The 16,347-nt window shown below is 37.0% G+C and overlaps 1 protein-coding gene across 3 annotated transcripts in view; it reads right to left on the reverse strand.

Moving 5' to 3' along the window:
- LOC149785023 (DNA polymerase delta catalytic subunit-like) overlaps positions 1 to 16,347 on the reverse strand; it is a 113,951-nt gene that overhangs the window by 73,797 nt on the left and 23,807 nt on the right. For all 3 annotated transcript variants that reach the window (XM_089978724.1, XM_089978725.1, XM_089978726.1), the window contains 3 exons: positions 10,276 to 10,444; positions 5,027 to 5,271; positions 2,338 to 2,504 (listed from right to left, as the gene is read on the reverse strand). In XM_089978724.1, coding sequence (XP_089834850.1) covers positions 2,338 to 2,504; positions 5,027 to 5,271; positions 10,276 to 10,444 — 581 coding nt within the window. The remainder of the gene's footprint in view (positions 1 to 2,337; positions 2,505 to 5,026; positions 5,272 to 10,275; positions 10,445 to 16,347) is intronic.

Raw genomic sequence — 16,347 nt, forward strand, 5'->3', positions numbered from 1 at the left:
ATTTTCAAATTATCCACTGTGTCAGCAATATTAGAGGTAAGATCAGCATCATTTTTATTTAGGGAAACTACACTACACACAATTAAGAGATTTTTGGTGAAATCCCCATGCCAATATGACCATCAATACAGGAAAATTAGTGCCAAGATTTTCAAGATCTACATTGTGGCAGTCATACTGGATGTCTGTGGGGCAGCATTTTCATTTAGGGCCAATTAAATTTTTTAGGTGAAAACCCAATGTTGATATGACCATCAATTCAGGAGTAGAGCTAATGCAATTTTCATGATAGACCCATTATCATTTAGGACTAACTAGATATCATAAGAAGTCTTCTGGTGTAAACCCCATGCCAATATGACTTTCCATTCTGGTGGAGTAGCAATAACTAGTTTTAATATGTTTCCATGGCAGCCACACTGGATGTCAAATCGGCACCATATTCATTTAGGGTTAAACATCATGAAGTCTTTTAACAAAAACCCCATCCATTTAGGAGTAATGATAAAAGTTTTCAAGACTGCAGCTCCAGTGGCTATACTGGCTGTGTGAATATGAATAATTTTATTTTGGACCATCAAGACCTAAGGATTAATGTGAGTAACATTTCATGCCAATCCTTCAAGTAGTTTAGGAAGAAAAGTGATAACAAAGTTGTGCTAATGGATGGACAGACAAGACAAAAGGCCATCCCATAAACTCTTCCAGTATATAAATGTAGAGCTAACAATCTTTGATATCCACACTCCTCTTGAATCCTAATTGTGAACGTTCATCTCAAATTACCCCAAAAATATGTAAAAGGATCAAAATGAGAACTTACATTTATCTAAGCTTTTTTGTGCCATGACACAATAATTTCCTTATTTAATAGACCTGTAACCCAACCAACAACTGTTTAGCCCTTAGTTCTTAATATACTTCTAGTGGACCGTTGCTTGCTATAACATACAATCAAGAAAGCAAAAGCCAGTTCCAGATCAATCTGGATAATTCTCACACCAACCTGAATTTAATAAAATCCCACGGTGCAATTATGTATAGGATTTCATGGCACATCAACACAACCTCAGCTGTATGGTGACAAAAGTAAAGTTCTAAACAGTTGCAACCCACAACAATCTTGTTTTGCATGTGATACTGGTATGTACTGGAGTCAATTTCAGCAGTAGCAACAAGGTTTTATCACAGGTCTACAGTTGATATAATATTCACTGTCAAGGCGACTTGGTTATAAGGCCAAACAAAACAAAAAATGCACTTCCGGTTGGCCGACCATCCTGTTTCTTGTTGCTGACCATAGCACTCCCTTTCCTCATGGCAAAAAAAATCACATTAAATATGTTTCTTTTTTATATAAAAAAAACCTGCCCACCCTAGTTTTAAATCCAACGCAATAGTAAACACTTTTTTTTTTCTTGGCCTAACCATTTTTGGTCCAGAGCCCTTAATTTGCTATATTTTGTTCTCAAGATGTCAGTTTCAAATGTATGAGTCTAGGTCACATACATGCCACTTGTATGCAACTTCCATCATTGCTACATCCACAGGGACAAATGGTATAATTTATGGTAAAGCAAATAATGGGAGAGAAGAGAATGAAGATGACACTACCGCAGATAATATGATTGGGTTATTTTATTATTATAAGCTTCTGATTTTCAGTCAACTTATACCATGTAATATACTTCTGGACACTGGTTACTTCAATACATCATAATTATGTCCTTTCCAGTGTTTCATATATTCCACCTGTTAAAACTACAATTGGATAAGCAACATACTTTTGGGGTTCCTAAAGATTTCTTATTTTCAAAGTTTACTGTACACTGCATGTTTTTTCAAATATTACATTCTAAATATTGGAAAAAAATAAAAATAATTTCAATTCATTTATTTTTTCTAGAATGAATTTTTGTTAGTATTTAAATTTGAAGAATGGATTCTAGTGTATCCACAAAATGATCACTGTTCTTTGGGTTTCTTGAAATTCAAGGTTTGCAGCAACCACAAAATCATTGCAAAGTATCCCATAAATAATCATGAAAATACAATACTTCAGCCAAAAAATTCATGCAAAAGATCCCACATTCATGAAAACACAGTAATTCATAAAATAATTAATCTATGCATAATATCCTATATTCTGAAATGCAGTAATTCATAAAAGAATAAATCCATGCAAAATGTTCTATACATAATCCTGAAAACACAGTACATCATTAAAAAAATAATCCATGCAAAATATTCCATAAATAATCCTGAAAACAAAGTAATTCATAAAAAAAAAAATTCATTAAACATGAGAAAAGCTCACCTCTAATTAAGAAAACTTACTGCTAATAGCTCATCTTCTTTGTGGAAAGAGTGAATCTGGGAGCCTATTACAGGGGCACATGTGTTAAGTGTGAAGACATTACGAATGAATGGCTCTGCCTTGCCTTGCCTGACCACCATATTCGCAATCTGAATAACTGGATCCTTGTCTGGTTCAGGGAAAACACCTGAAAATCATATTCAGGTAAATATGTAACAAATTTCATTGGCTTGAACACCCTGGATCACTCAAGCTTGATTTTAAGACTAGACACAAAGTTTATAATTATATTAAACTTCATTCACTGTAACTCAACTGAACTACAGATCTCACTAACTGATCTGTTACATGCCATGATTGCTTGCTTGAACTACAGATCTCAAATAAAATGATTTACTAGGTGTCCTAATTGTTCACCTAAAGATCTTAAAATTAATTTGCTAGGTGCTCTGGGTGTTCACTTCAACCACAAATCTCTCAAACTAATGTTCTGGTGCTCTAAGTGTTCTCTTGAACAACAAATCTGTCCAATTAATTTGTTGGGTGCCCCTAGTGCACACTTAAGCCTACATGTAACTGATCTGCCAGGTGCCCTGGGTGTTCACTTCAACCATGGATCTGTAAAATTTAATTACAATGTGCCTTAGGTGCCCACCTGAACGACAAATATGTCGAATTGATTTGCTAGGTGTCCTTGGTGCTCCCATATACAAATCTCCCAAACCTGATTTACTAGGTGTCTGGGTTGTTTACCTGAACAAAAGATCACTCAAACTGATCTGCTAGGTTCCCAGGGTGCTCATCTGCACTACAGATAATTGATCTGCTAGGTGCCCTGGGAGTTCACTTCAACTATACATCTCTCAATTTTATTTACTAGACAGACCTGCCAACCCTGAGATCATCTCAGTCAGGCAACTGATTTTTTCCTGAAAGTTTGACCAGTTTTCAGTAATTTGTAACAAAATGTCATAAAACTGCTATTGTAAAACTGGAAACATATTTACAAGTTCAGCATCCGAAACATGCAGTGATGGTAAACATTATGTTCAACTTTAAAGTTTGTAAAGTACATGTAGACCTTATTTACCACTAGTACATTTGCACAAACTTCAGTTCCACACCCTATGCAGCTCAATGGTTTGTTGCCATTTCTCAACCTGACAAAAGTCCTGTAGGTTTTTTTCAATTTCACATGACGACAGCAACCATATCTCCTGCCACGAGACATACCCAAATTGACAACGATGTCCAATAAACGTAACCGTGTCCCTTCCCGATTCTACTCACAAGAATCTGAATATTTATTTTTATTCTCTGTGCTGGTATTAACACTTTTTAAGACGCTTAATTTCCGTTTTGTCTTCAACAGGCATCAATTGCTAGATGCCATTTATAAATATTTTATAATCAACAGACTGATCATGCAGATGCTTCACATGGAAAACATTTGTGCTGTTTAAAGCATCTGATGTACTGCTGTAAAGATAGTCTGGTTCCTTGACTAATTCCACTGATTCTAATAAGAAAATGGATCCAAATCAATCACAGATTAAACAATTATCAGGATTTTTCTGGAAACAATAATTTTTCCGAAGTTTTTGCTTTGTTCCATAAGTCTGTATTTTAAAGGTCATTTTCATAAGAATTAAAACAAAATCATAAGCGTTGGCAGTCTGACTTGGTCTCAGCCTAATTTGCCAGGTGCCCCGGGTGTTTATTTCAGCCATATATATCTAAATTTTATTTACTAGGTGCCCAGAGTGCCCACTTGAACAAGAGATATCTGAAACTAATTTGCTATGTGCCCTGGGTGTTTATTTCAACTATACATCTCAATTTTATTTATTAGTTGTCCTGGGTGCCCACCTGAACTAAAGATCTCTCAATCTAATTTGCTACATGCCCTGGGTGTTTACTTCAACCATACATTGCTCAATTTTATTTACCCGTTCCCTGTGTGCCCATCTGAACTACAGATATGTGAATCTAATTTGCTATGTGACCTGGGTGCTCACATGAAGCAAACTCCCCAGAGTTACACAGAAGATTCCAGTCCCTAAGCAGGTGTCTTGTGAGGTAAATGGATTAATAATGGTATGACAGCTTAGGTATAAAACATTTGTCTACATTGTCAAAGTTTTATACTCTCTTTAGAAAGAGTCATATCAGCTCTATAGTCTTTATCCAGAACAATCTAGGAGAGTTATATTACAGTCTATGTGAAAGTCTATAGTCTTTATCCAGAATGGTTTAAGACAGTTATGTGGTATTAAGTACCAAAGGTACGTAGGAATCACATAATTCATACTTTTCAATGCATGGTGATAGTGACTTCAATTGAAAGGACTCAAAATTAGTGGCAGTAAACTTCCTGCTGGACTAGTAATTTTCATTATTTCAATAGTTCCATCACCGGTCAAATTCCAGTTGTCGCTAGTCAGCATTTTATTGGATGGACTAGACAAGAGGGCTAGTAAATTTCTCAGTCTTCCAGTCCTTTTGGGTACAAAGAAATTTGTGTTAACTTCCAGGCCTAATTAATATCTATGCTTGAATGTTTGACTTTTAATGATTCTTGATTTTGTTGTTTCATGAATGTACACAAGAATTAAGTTGCATTTCTAAACATTCTTAAAACAATGTTTTGAGTAAGAACGAGGGATAACCTGAAAAGTTCACCCAAACATGTTCTCAAAGACTACTTACCTTTACGACCAGCACATTCTATGTCAAAGCTGAGAATCCTGAAAGGTGCTACTTTAGACCACTCTCCTTCAGGATTATGAGAGATAAAATCTTCCCATGAGACATCAATCTCTATCTGACAGCGAGATTTTGGTGGAGGATGTTTGGGATCATTTGGAGATGAATTCTCTTTGTCCCGTAAATTATATTTCCCAGGAGGCACCTCAATCCAGTTGCAACCCACAACATCACTATCCACCATGAACCTATGTTGAAGAGAAAACAATGCTAACTGTCTGACAACAACTCACACTGAAAAATCAGTAAATGTGTAAACTGCACTACAATACAAGATATAAGATAATGCAACATAAAAATGGCTGAAATCAGACATCGCCTAATATGTGAATTGGGCTACAGTGATCTAGTTTCATATAGTTCAATTACTTTTCTTCCACAAGTATTTTCTGTATTTTTGGGGTTTTAACGGCACTTTGAATACATTATTATCTATAATCGTGCTGAGGAAATGCAAGCTAGGTGCCTTTCCCAAAGACACACCAAGACAGCCAACCCAGCTGAGTACTGAACCTGCAACCCTTTGATTACAAGTCCAACACTCTACCAAGTAAGCAACCATGGCTCCCTAAGGGGAGGATGTAAAAAATGAATAGCTGAAACTGCCACATACAAATGAAAATTAGGTCAATGACCTAGTTTTTGAACGGCTGACTTACTCTCTTTGACAAGCATCCACCAATTTTAATGAAAGTAGATGAAAAAGGATTCATAATAATTGTGAATAAGGATGGATGCCTGAAGAAAAATCAACATTCTAGCCCGAAAAGCCAATTTTTCAGTAAATTATGTTTCTCCAAGAATACTTACCCTATCACATTAGCATTAGGGAATAATATTGCTACTTCCCCAATCTAACCATCCTAAATGACAAATTACTTGCCCATTACTTGTCCTTGCTGCCACCAGATGCAGAGATTTTTAAGTTGTGCAATATATGAGTGAGGATGCTCATATAGCATGTAGGGTTCTAAAGTAATGTGTGTCATGGAATAAGGCAAAAAAATAATTTGGTTTTGCACTAAATGATGACAATGTATATTTGACACTGTCGATGCGTACAGCGTTAACTAGAGTAGCTTGTTTTTATTACCTTGACATATAGTTAATGAATGAATACATCTCGCTGTAGGTCGTTCGTAGCTTAATGCCCATGTTTCTCAACATGCACGGGTACTTTACCCTTGGGTCTTGGACATCTTTTTTTTATATATAGTATAAATAGTAAGGTTTTATTACAAGCGGTACATCATCACTTGAATCTTGTCACAGAGGGTCAGTTTGGAACCACAAAACTACAGCCATAGGGGTAAGTGACAACTGTTAAAATAATTTTGATTCCCTTGTACATTTATGCTTTTCAGTGTGTTCGTGACATACTTATTTTATTATTAGTGTAAATTTGACAAAGCTTCAATAAATAAAATAACCACGTTTAGCAGACAATTCACTGTTAGAATTTATTCCTTTTCACGTGTAGGACTCGAAGTATGAAGTCACATGTAGAGTGCGGGTTTAATGTATTTTTTGTGTGTGTCTATAAACCATTAGGGACACTGATATAATGTAATGGACTATAGGCATTTGTTGAGTGGATATTTATTCATTTCATATACTTATGTTTGAGTATTTTGTGTGATAGCATATTTCATATTATACGCTACCAGTTTCGTCTATTTGTAGCTGAAACTGGAGGAGGGAGAAGTGTAGGTGAACCAGACTGAAACTAGTGGGAGGTGTAGTTGTGCCAGACTGAAACTGGTGGGAGGTGTAGTTGCACCAGACTGAAACTGGTGGGAGGCATTGTTGCGCCAGATTCAAACTGGTGGGAGACGTAGGTGCACCAGACTGAAACTGGTGGGAGGCGTTGTTGCGCCAGACTGAAACTGGTGGGAAGTGTAGTTGTGCCAGACTGAAACTGGTGGAGGGTGAAGTTGAGCCAGTATGAATCTGGGAAGTTGAGCCAAAGTGGAACTGTGGATTTTTTTCATTCAAAGTGGGAAGTTAAACCAGAGTACACCCAACGTGGGTCGGAACTATGACATTTTGTTTCATTTTATATAGCATATCAGTCATATGAACTGTCGTCATCATTATCATTGGTAATTTCAGCACTGTGTCATCATCATCTCAATCTTTGTCATTATCATTAGAGATATATATATATTTCTTTCTTTTGTGAATGTGTGTAGGGTGTGTGTGAGAGTCGGGTATTGCATAGATTGTTTCATTTATTATTTTTGTGCCATCATCTTATTGTACAATATACAAGTCTCATCATTCACACACACTGTGTTTGTGTTATTCATTTAATTCAAAGCCCACTCGGTTTCAATTCTGTTATAATGTGATAGTGCAAGTATTCTCAGAGAAACATAATTACTAAACAATTTGTTTTCTCCTTAGAATACATTCCTTGATCACATTAACATTAGGAGAACAGGTGTGACTGTGTGTGATTAGGATTTTTAATGTAGCTTTAACAATTTTTCAGTCATATCTCTACTATGTCTGCAGTGTGGCAATTTATAGTGATGTCAAGCACTGGGGCATTATGCCACAGCGTGTAGCATGATGTCCCACCTAGTCACATTATCTTGACACCAGGCCAAGCAGTCCTAACACTAACCTCTTAATGCTGAGCGCCTAGCGAGGCAGCTGTTAGTACCATTTTTGTAAGTCTTTGGTATGACTCGGTCGGGGTTCGAACCCAAGACTTCCTGCTTCCAAGGCAGACGCTCAAACCACTAAGCCAGCGGAGTGGTCAGGAGAACAGGTAATAGGAGGCAGGAATGCTAAGCATCCTACATATACCCTGGTTATCCAAAGAATGGCTTTAATCCCTCTAAAATATAAGACACACTCTCCTAATTTGAAAGCAGCAAGCCAATGCTTAGAAAATTAAGAAGTTGGTCTAGAATGGATTACACATTTGTAACTGTATAAAAATGTATATTATAAATTAAAACCCTTCTACATAATAATGTGTCGGCATGTAAATCCCCATCCAAACAGGAATGTGACCCCTGAAAATTATACCAGGCAAAGAAGATTACTCAACTTATTCATACCAACAAACATTTTACAGGTAAATGAAGCTAAAGTGCTAAATTATGCCCATGAAAAGGCTGTGATGGCATCAAATGGGTCTGGTAGTCATCTTGCAGCATATAATCTTGAGAAGGTTTCCTGTACATTATGTCTCAAATGAAAACTATGTTTAAGACATTTTTTCTGTGCGCATCAAGTAATGCTTGAGGTTTAGCTGAAGGTTTAAATTCTTTCCTTCACAAGGCTCCCATTACAAAAGCCAGGTGTGAAGAAGTCAGTCTGGACAGGGATATGATAGGATTAAGACAAGTGATTCTGATTGGCAGTGAAAATCATCCTTTGCAGGTCTTTTGCCAAAAAGAAATCAATGACACAGGACTTGTCCCATCTAAGAGGAGCAATCAGAATCATTTTGTAGTTTTGGCATTTTAATTTCAATATTAGTTTCAGTGATACAACCACAGGTGGGTAGGCAAAGGACAACAACTGCTCCCAACTGACTGAAAATGCATCAATGACCCAAGGTTCTATGTCCAGAACTGGGAAGAAAATGGTTGGCAGTCTGCGATTCCACCTTGTTGCAAAAAGATCAATCATCAGACATGATAGATTTACCATTAGGTATAATGATTTGACCCTTTCTTGACTTAGTCTGCCAGGACATGGAGTCTGCCAGTAATGTGCCTCATTTGTACATTGATACCGAGTTGGAAGTACCAACAACAGAAAAAGTAAAACAAACAGGACAAGAAACTTGGTTCACTCTTTTGAGGAGGCAGGTCACCAGCAGCAAATTGTCTGACATGATGAGGACTGTTTTTTTCCAGAGTGCCTGTTGCACAGTAAATGGGCCAAATTTTAAAAATAACGTCAGATTTTCTAAGATTTTGTTATACATTTTAACTAATTTGGTACTCTTTCTAAGTTAAATACCAATCTACAGATGATCAGTTAATACAATTTTGACACTATACATATTTGTGGTATGTACAAAGTGAATATTTCAAAAAGAGATGTAACAAATTTCTGTAGTTATATTCATGACAGCTGTAGGTATAAGCAGATCTTATTTCCCGTCAGCAAAGACACAAGCAAATACATTTTACTTACATGGGGTGGTAAGATTTAGGTAAGTTCATACTTACATAAGGGTTTTAAGGTTTAGGTAAAGTCATACTAACATAGGGGTGGTAAGGTTTAGGTAAAGTCATACTTACATAAGGGTTGTAAGGTTTAGGTAAAGTCATACTAACATAGGGGTGGTAAGGTTTAGGTAAGTTCATACTTACAAAGGAGTAGTAAAGTTTAGGTAAGTTCATACTTACATAGGGGTGGCAAGGTTTAGGCAAGTTCATATGGGTTTTTTCTTTCTTCAGGAGATAAGGTTATTTTATTTATGCATGGAATATTAAACTATGCTATGCAAAATATACACTAACTGGAATTAAAAGAGAAAATTATACCTTTATTTCAGATAGCGTACATACATGCGAGTAATTTATTAACAACACTGTTCTTTTTGTATTGTCTGCTATGTATAGCTAGAGTCTGAATTCTGTCTAAAAGTTATGAAATCACAACACTTGTTACTAAAGTTAAACTGTAGAAATAAAGCAATAATTAATATTAAAATTACGACCTGTTTGTCGTCAACATTCCAGTAAACCTAACAGAACGAGACAGAAATAAAGTTCAAGGACATCTTTAAAATTACCTTACCTGGTTTTTAAGAATCCTGATATTTGGAACCTGGTTATGTTGACAATTTTTTTTAACAGCCAGACGTAATGGAGATGACCAGGCTTGATTTTTACCCAAGTACCTTCAATAATATCTAGCCCCAAGTTCACCCAAAAAATAAGTCCGACTTGGTCTTTCAGTTTCAACTTCAAATATAACAGCAAGAATTATTTTTTATGTTCACAATACCACTAGTACATCAAGGTAAAGATATCATGACAAATTTTGTAAAAACTATGTTTGAAACATTAACAGCAAACCCAATGATATTTATGCTTTTTTCTCTTGGATCTCTGAAAATGCACATTAGACCATTTATACCAGTAAGTTATCCATATTTCTTAATGCATTTTAACAGAGCTTTGGAAATTTCTGATCAATACAAAATTAATGCCACAAACCTGATCTCAAAGTCAATATTGGTCTCATAGGTCTGAAAACCATGCTGGCTATATCCTGGACACTGGAATCCTTGTTCCAATAATCTTTTAGCTGGTGCTATTAATCTAGGTAAAGCCATAGTTATCTTCAGAAATGGAACCTTTCTATTACTGTGGTAACCATATATACCTGGAGAAAAGAATACATAGGTGATTGAAAAGGTTAAGAATTCTCCTCATGATGACAAAATAAGAAAAATTTGTATTTAACACAAAGCCTGATATTTGTTTATAATTTGGACTAGTATGAAAGCAAATTTTTTAAGTAGATTATGTTTCTCAGAGAATACCTACCTAATCACATTAACACTACCAATATAAGCCTGTTACCCCCTGAATCCAGGCCTATTAAAAAGACGAAAATTCATCTTTTCTATCTCGTGTTGACATAGGGCAATAACTCTTGCTGATTACCCTCCTTGCCACCACCACGTGTTGCTGGTTTTTAAGCTTCACTTTCATAATATGTCTTATGACACACCTCCTATGATTCCCAAGCAAAATGTGTTAATCTCAAACCATTAACATTTATTCCTAAACAGGTGGTAAATATTTTTTGATTTTCCAAATATTTTGTGAAATTTTCTCGGTCTAGGTACAAAATACTATCGCTGATGCATGTTGTTATTCATGGTTTCATTCACACTAACTATTGCTCACTTACCCAGTTAGAAATAGGTGTTATTTCAGCAACTTTTTTTACACACTGCATTGATGATTTATACATTTTTGTTGCATTCTGTGTGATCTTGTTGTTACAGTGAAACCTGTCAATGAAGTATAATTAATGTAACAAGTTCAAGGCTAAGGAAAACATGCGTAAAAAGTGCCTTTCATGTACAAAATATATCTCATCAGTGCCATGCAGTGTGTGCTAAATGGCCCAAGAGTATATAGACTAAAGTTTTGTAAAAGTCTATCAAAGTAAAGAACGGGTGATGAGACAAATTTCGAAATTACTTTAAGTAATTATGTTACATGGGGGTACCCACATTTTCAGGCAGCCCAGGTAACATAAGTTCCTCACAAGTCTGAGTTTATGTTTGGACACATGGTGTTATTAACAGATGCAGCAGATCTATCCTTTACTAACATATCGCCATCCAAAACTATCTGCAATTGTCCAACCACTTGAGCCAGTCATCCAGCTAGTCCAATCTTGATCAGGGGATCTTGCTGAAAGGTCTGTGTCGCCAGGTCTATCGCTTCATTTTTGGACAGTTATCGAGATCAAAATCATAGAATTTCCAATCTAACATGTTCATGGGTACATACAATCACAATTACAGAAATCTCTCTACAATAACGGAAAACTTGATGAGAGATCTTAACATGCTTATCGCTACATACAATTGCAGAGATCTTAGGATAGATCTGTCTATCTCACCTATGGCTTCATATCTCTACAATAATGGAGATCTTAGTAATAAATTTGTCCGTCTTAATATGCCAACAGTCAGCTATATTCCATCATAATTATGGGGATCGAAAGTGATAGATCCATACATGGCACCTGGTGCAAGACTACCCAAGCATTTTATGATGGGGATTTTAGTGATAAATCCATCTGTCCAGCCGTGCTCATGGTACGGCTGGTACTGGGACCAACCAGACCACCTTCCAAGCTCATCCGGCAGAGCTGGCTTCTAATTTATTCACTGCTTACCTGCAAGGTATTGGCCAAGAATTATACAGAGATGATGGCACTGCATCATCGTCACCACAATGTTTTATACCAAAAAGGAAGCAGACCATAAACAGTCTGGTACAAGACACATTCCAATGCCTATCATACTGCACTCAAAAATTCAATAAAAATGTAGCAGCAGTCAATGTCATCTCTCACTTTTAAAAGTGGATTTAAAAAAACAAAAATCATAAATTCACGCCACATCAAAACGGGTTTGGAATATTGTTGCCATGTCTTTGACACTGGATTTGGCCTCCTTAGCCATGTTCTGACTGGTTGAAAAGCTCTGCCAACAAACACGCCTGGAGTCAATGGCTTGAACTGTTCAGGTCATTAACAGAGCAGCTCATCATTTAATGGTGAACGTGTTGATTGCCTCCGTTAATCTTAGCATGATATGTCATCTGATATGTCAGGACATGTGTTTGCGCTCCACAACGCTTTATAAATCACAACAAAAAAGACAAACACAACTCTCCATTTGGCATGTCTTTGCTGTTTGGGAGCATATTTGATAAAGTTTGGAAGCAGAAAGCTCAAGAAGTACCCCTCCAACTTGCCAATCTACCTATATTCTTGTTTTACAAAACAACCACAGCTGCCACAATGGACGGAAAACAGGAAAACAAGCAAAGAGATCTTTTACATCTGTATCGTTCAAATTTCAACCTTATGCCAAAAGATGGCAGCTGAACCAGTCTAGGAGGTAACAATACAGGGGAGGTAAAAAAACGAACAGATTTCTCCAACCCCAAGCCTCCTGTCTTCCACCAATGACTTCACAGCACACTACAGTGTACCAGGTTATGCCAGTCCTGTAATTCCAATTACATTGGATCAACCTATTGCCACAACAACAAAAACATGGGCGATCCAAGTCATTTTAAAAAGGCTTCAGATTTGGTCTATCCCATCCCCTCTTCTTCTAATGGATGTTCTGTCAGATCTGATGAAGCATGAAATTCTTCAGCAAGAAATAGTCGCTCATCAACAAACAGGTGGTGGAGATTGTATAAAAACTACAATCTCTGGGTTCTATTCACTGCATTTCTGTACCAAATAGGCCAACAGCAATTTGACACGGATCATAGACTTCAGTCACCTCAACAAATTCATTCTTCTGCTGAGGTTCAAGACAGAAGCGAAATCTATATGTCTCTCCATCCAAAAAGATGCATATGCCGTCAGCCACAATCTCACAGATGCCTACTTTCATTTCCGTATTCACCCAGCATTGCAAATGTTTCTTCAGTTTGGTTACCGTTACAAAGTTTACTAATACTGAGTCCTTCTGTTCAGTCTAAATATTACCTTCTAGGTGTTTACCAAATTATGGATTATATCATCACCTTATTCTGGTCAACATCCTCAATCTGGATGATCGCAAAAAACATTTGTTAAGTTCTATTCTCCTCAGGCCAAAAGCAATCTTGTCCCATTTAAACCATAGATTTCTCATGAATTGGGAAAAATCCAATACTCCCATCCCCGTTTTCTTTCTAACTGGGTATGGATGTTTTAACCATTCTCAATCTTGTATGTCACCCTCGTATCTGCGTCCTACAGGTTGTCAAATTCATAGTTATTTCCAACTGGAGGGAGATTTCAGCAATAAAGTTCTTACAACTCCTTGGTTATTCAATGTGGATTTGATCCTGCTAGGTTGCCTTTATATGTGCTGTTACGACAGGGATGCTCTACAGAGTTATTCCACTTTGTGAACTTTATATACGCAAATTAGCACAATGTCCTCCAACAGCAGTCTTCAAAGGGCTTAATACAGTAACCCCTGGTGATGAGTTTACGTGGCAGGAGGTAGTAGCCTACTGCTTAGCTCTGTAGCATCAAGGTCATGTATGATACACTAAAGTGGGTGGTATTATAGAAAGGTAGACAGATGTAGCTCTACGATGATACCAAATAATCTGGAAGTTCTAGTTGCACTTCAAAACACAGAGGGAAAAACCTCATTTTTTGGACCCGATTTTTATCCACCCAAAATTCGCCTGTGGTCGGAATCAGATTTTGTGTCCAGATCTTAGACTTTTTGGTCTAAGGCAGACCAGTATGAACTGCAAACAGACAGATGAACCTTTGCAAAAACTAGGATCAGATGGGCATTTGGAATAAAGAGTAGTCTCGATACGAAAATAATGGATCCATTAAGCTATTGTCAGCCTGGGGTAATTAATTATTGTCTAGAACACAACACTCATGTAATGAAATAATGCTGGTAATAATGATATACAGTGGTCCTCCTATTATAAGGCCACCCCTATTGCAGCAGGGAAGTGGCCTTATAATGAGGTTGGCCTTTCTAGAGGGGGATGACAAATGCAAATAGTAAATACATATGAAGAAAGTCACAACTACATTTAATTCTAAAACATTTAACATTTTCATTTAAAAATCACATGCATGTTGTGAAATCAATGTGAAACAAACTGTTTCATCATTTTCAAAAGAATGTTATGAATAACCATTGATATAGTTTTAAAACTATCTTCATAATAATGTTACAGATCACATCATCTCTCGCCAGCAGACACATAAATACAATACAAATGTTCCTAAGAATTCTTATGCTTGAAAAATTTATCCAGTGTCATTTGTCCCATACTTTCTACAGCTTTTCTTTTATCTTTTTTAAGAATGTCTTGTGCTTTCATAATCAAGTTCAACATTGTTTGTTGTGAGACCATAATCAATCAATTCTCTGTGTGTGTGTGTGTGTGTGCGTGCGCGATTAGGATTTTTAATGTAGCTTTAACAATTTTTAAGTCATATCGCTACAATGTCTGCAGTGTGGCAGTTTATAGTGATGTCTAGCACTGGGGCATCATGCCGCAGACATGTAGAATGATGTCCCACCCAGTCATTTTATCCTGACATCAGGCCAACCAGTCCTAACACTAACCTCATAATGCTGAGTACCTAGCGAGGCAGTTGTCAGTACCATTTTTGTAAGTCTTTGGTATGGCTTGGCAAGGGTTCGAACCCATGACCTCCCACTTCAGAGGCAGATGCTCTAACCACTAGGCCACCGGAGCGGTCATCATCAATTCTGCGTAATGTAACCATGCAGTATGCAGTGTAATGCACTCTTTGGCTGGGTTTGGATCATCACATGTTGTGTCACTGTCAGTCACTTTCATCATCCTGGCATGTTTCACTAGAATTTCTAGCACCTTCTGTCATTAATGACTCCCAGTCATTACTAATCGTGTTCTCTGCAGCTAATGTATCATCACTCTGAACATAATCCTTAAGGGTTGTTCCAGGTGGTATAAGGGGAAGATAGTCCTCTTCATCCCAGTTTTCCTCCTCTGCCACTGGTACACCTGATACCTCTTGGAAAAACCCACATTTCCAAAAGCACTTTTGAATCATCTCGGCTGTCAGGACATCCCATGCTGATGTCAGTCATTGGACTGCATCCAGCTGTCACCTTTTGTGCTATATCCAATGCAGCTGATATTTTATCCATCGGGAACAAAACATGTCTCAGCAGCTTTTTCCTGTAGTTCACTTTGACTCTCTGGATTATCCCTGCATCCAGGGGCTGAAGTTTTGAAGTTGTATTTGGAGGAAGGTATGAAACCGATGACATTTGACGAATCCAGTTTTGGGTAAGCAGCACAGTCCCAAGGAAAATCAGGGTTTTCCTGTTCTACACTTTCATCTGCTGTTTAAGTTTTTTGATCCAGGACTCAAATATCTGTCCTGTCATCCATGGTTGTCTGTTTACCTCATATGTAACTCTCAAATGTGTCCAGCTATATCCCTAAATTTCCTTGGATTTTGCAATTTTCCAATCACCAGTGGCTTCAGTTTCTCACCAGAACAACTGGCGCAGAGCAAAACTGTAAATCTCTCCTTTGAATTCCCTTTCTGTACCAGCGACTTTGTTGGTAACAATCTTAAAAACAAACCAGTCTCGTCACAATTAAAAAAATATCCTTGCTGTCATATCCCCTGCATATATCGTTCAGTCTTTTGTTCCAATCTTTGACAACTTTATTATTAGCATCAGCTGATTCTCCACTAAGGACAGAACACTTAATATTGTGTCGGACTTGAAATCTGTGCAACCATCTGTTATTTGTGGTCGTCATATCCCATTTAAACTGACAAAATTGTTGCTTTTTCTTGGATCATTTGACTGGTGAGTGGAATTTTCTTAGCACGTGCAGTGCAAAACCATTCAAAAACCTTGTCATTCAAATCAGGATACAAACATATCTAAAAATCTTCCTTTCCCCATCCATTCCACCTTCCCTTTTCCAAAGAATTGTTTCCCTATCTTTCACAATACTGTTTATCTGAGAATTTCTGACATAAAA

Source organism: Sinohyriopsis cumingii, chromosome 13, assembly GCF_028554795.1.
Source record: "Sinohyriopsis cumingii isolate HCF-2022 chromosome 13, ASM2855479v2, whole genome shotgun sequence".
NCBI lineage: Eukaryota > Metazoa > Mollusca > Bivalvia > Unionida > Unionidae > Sinohyriopsis > Sinohyriopsis cumingii.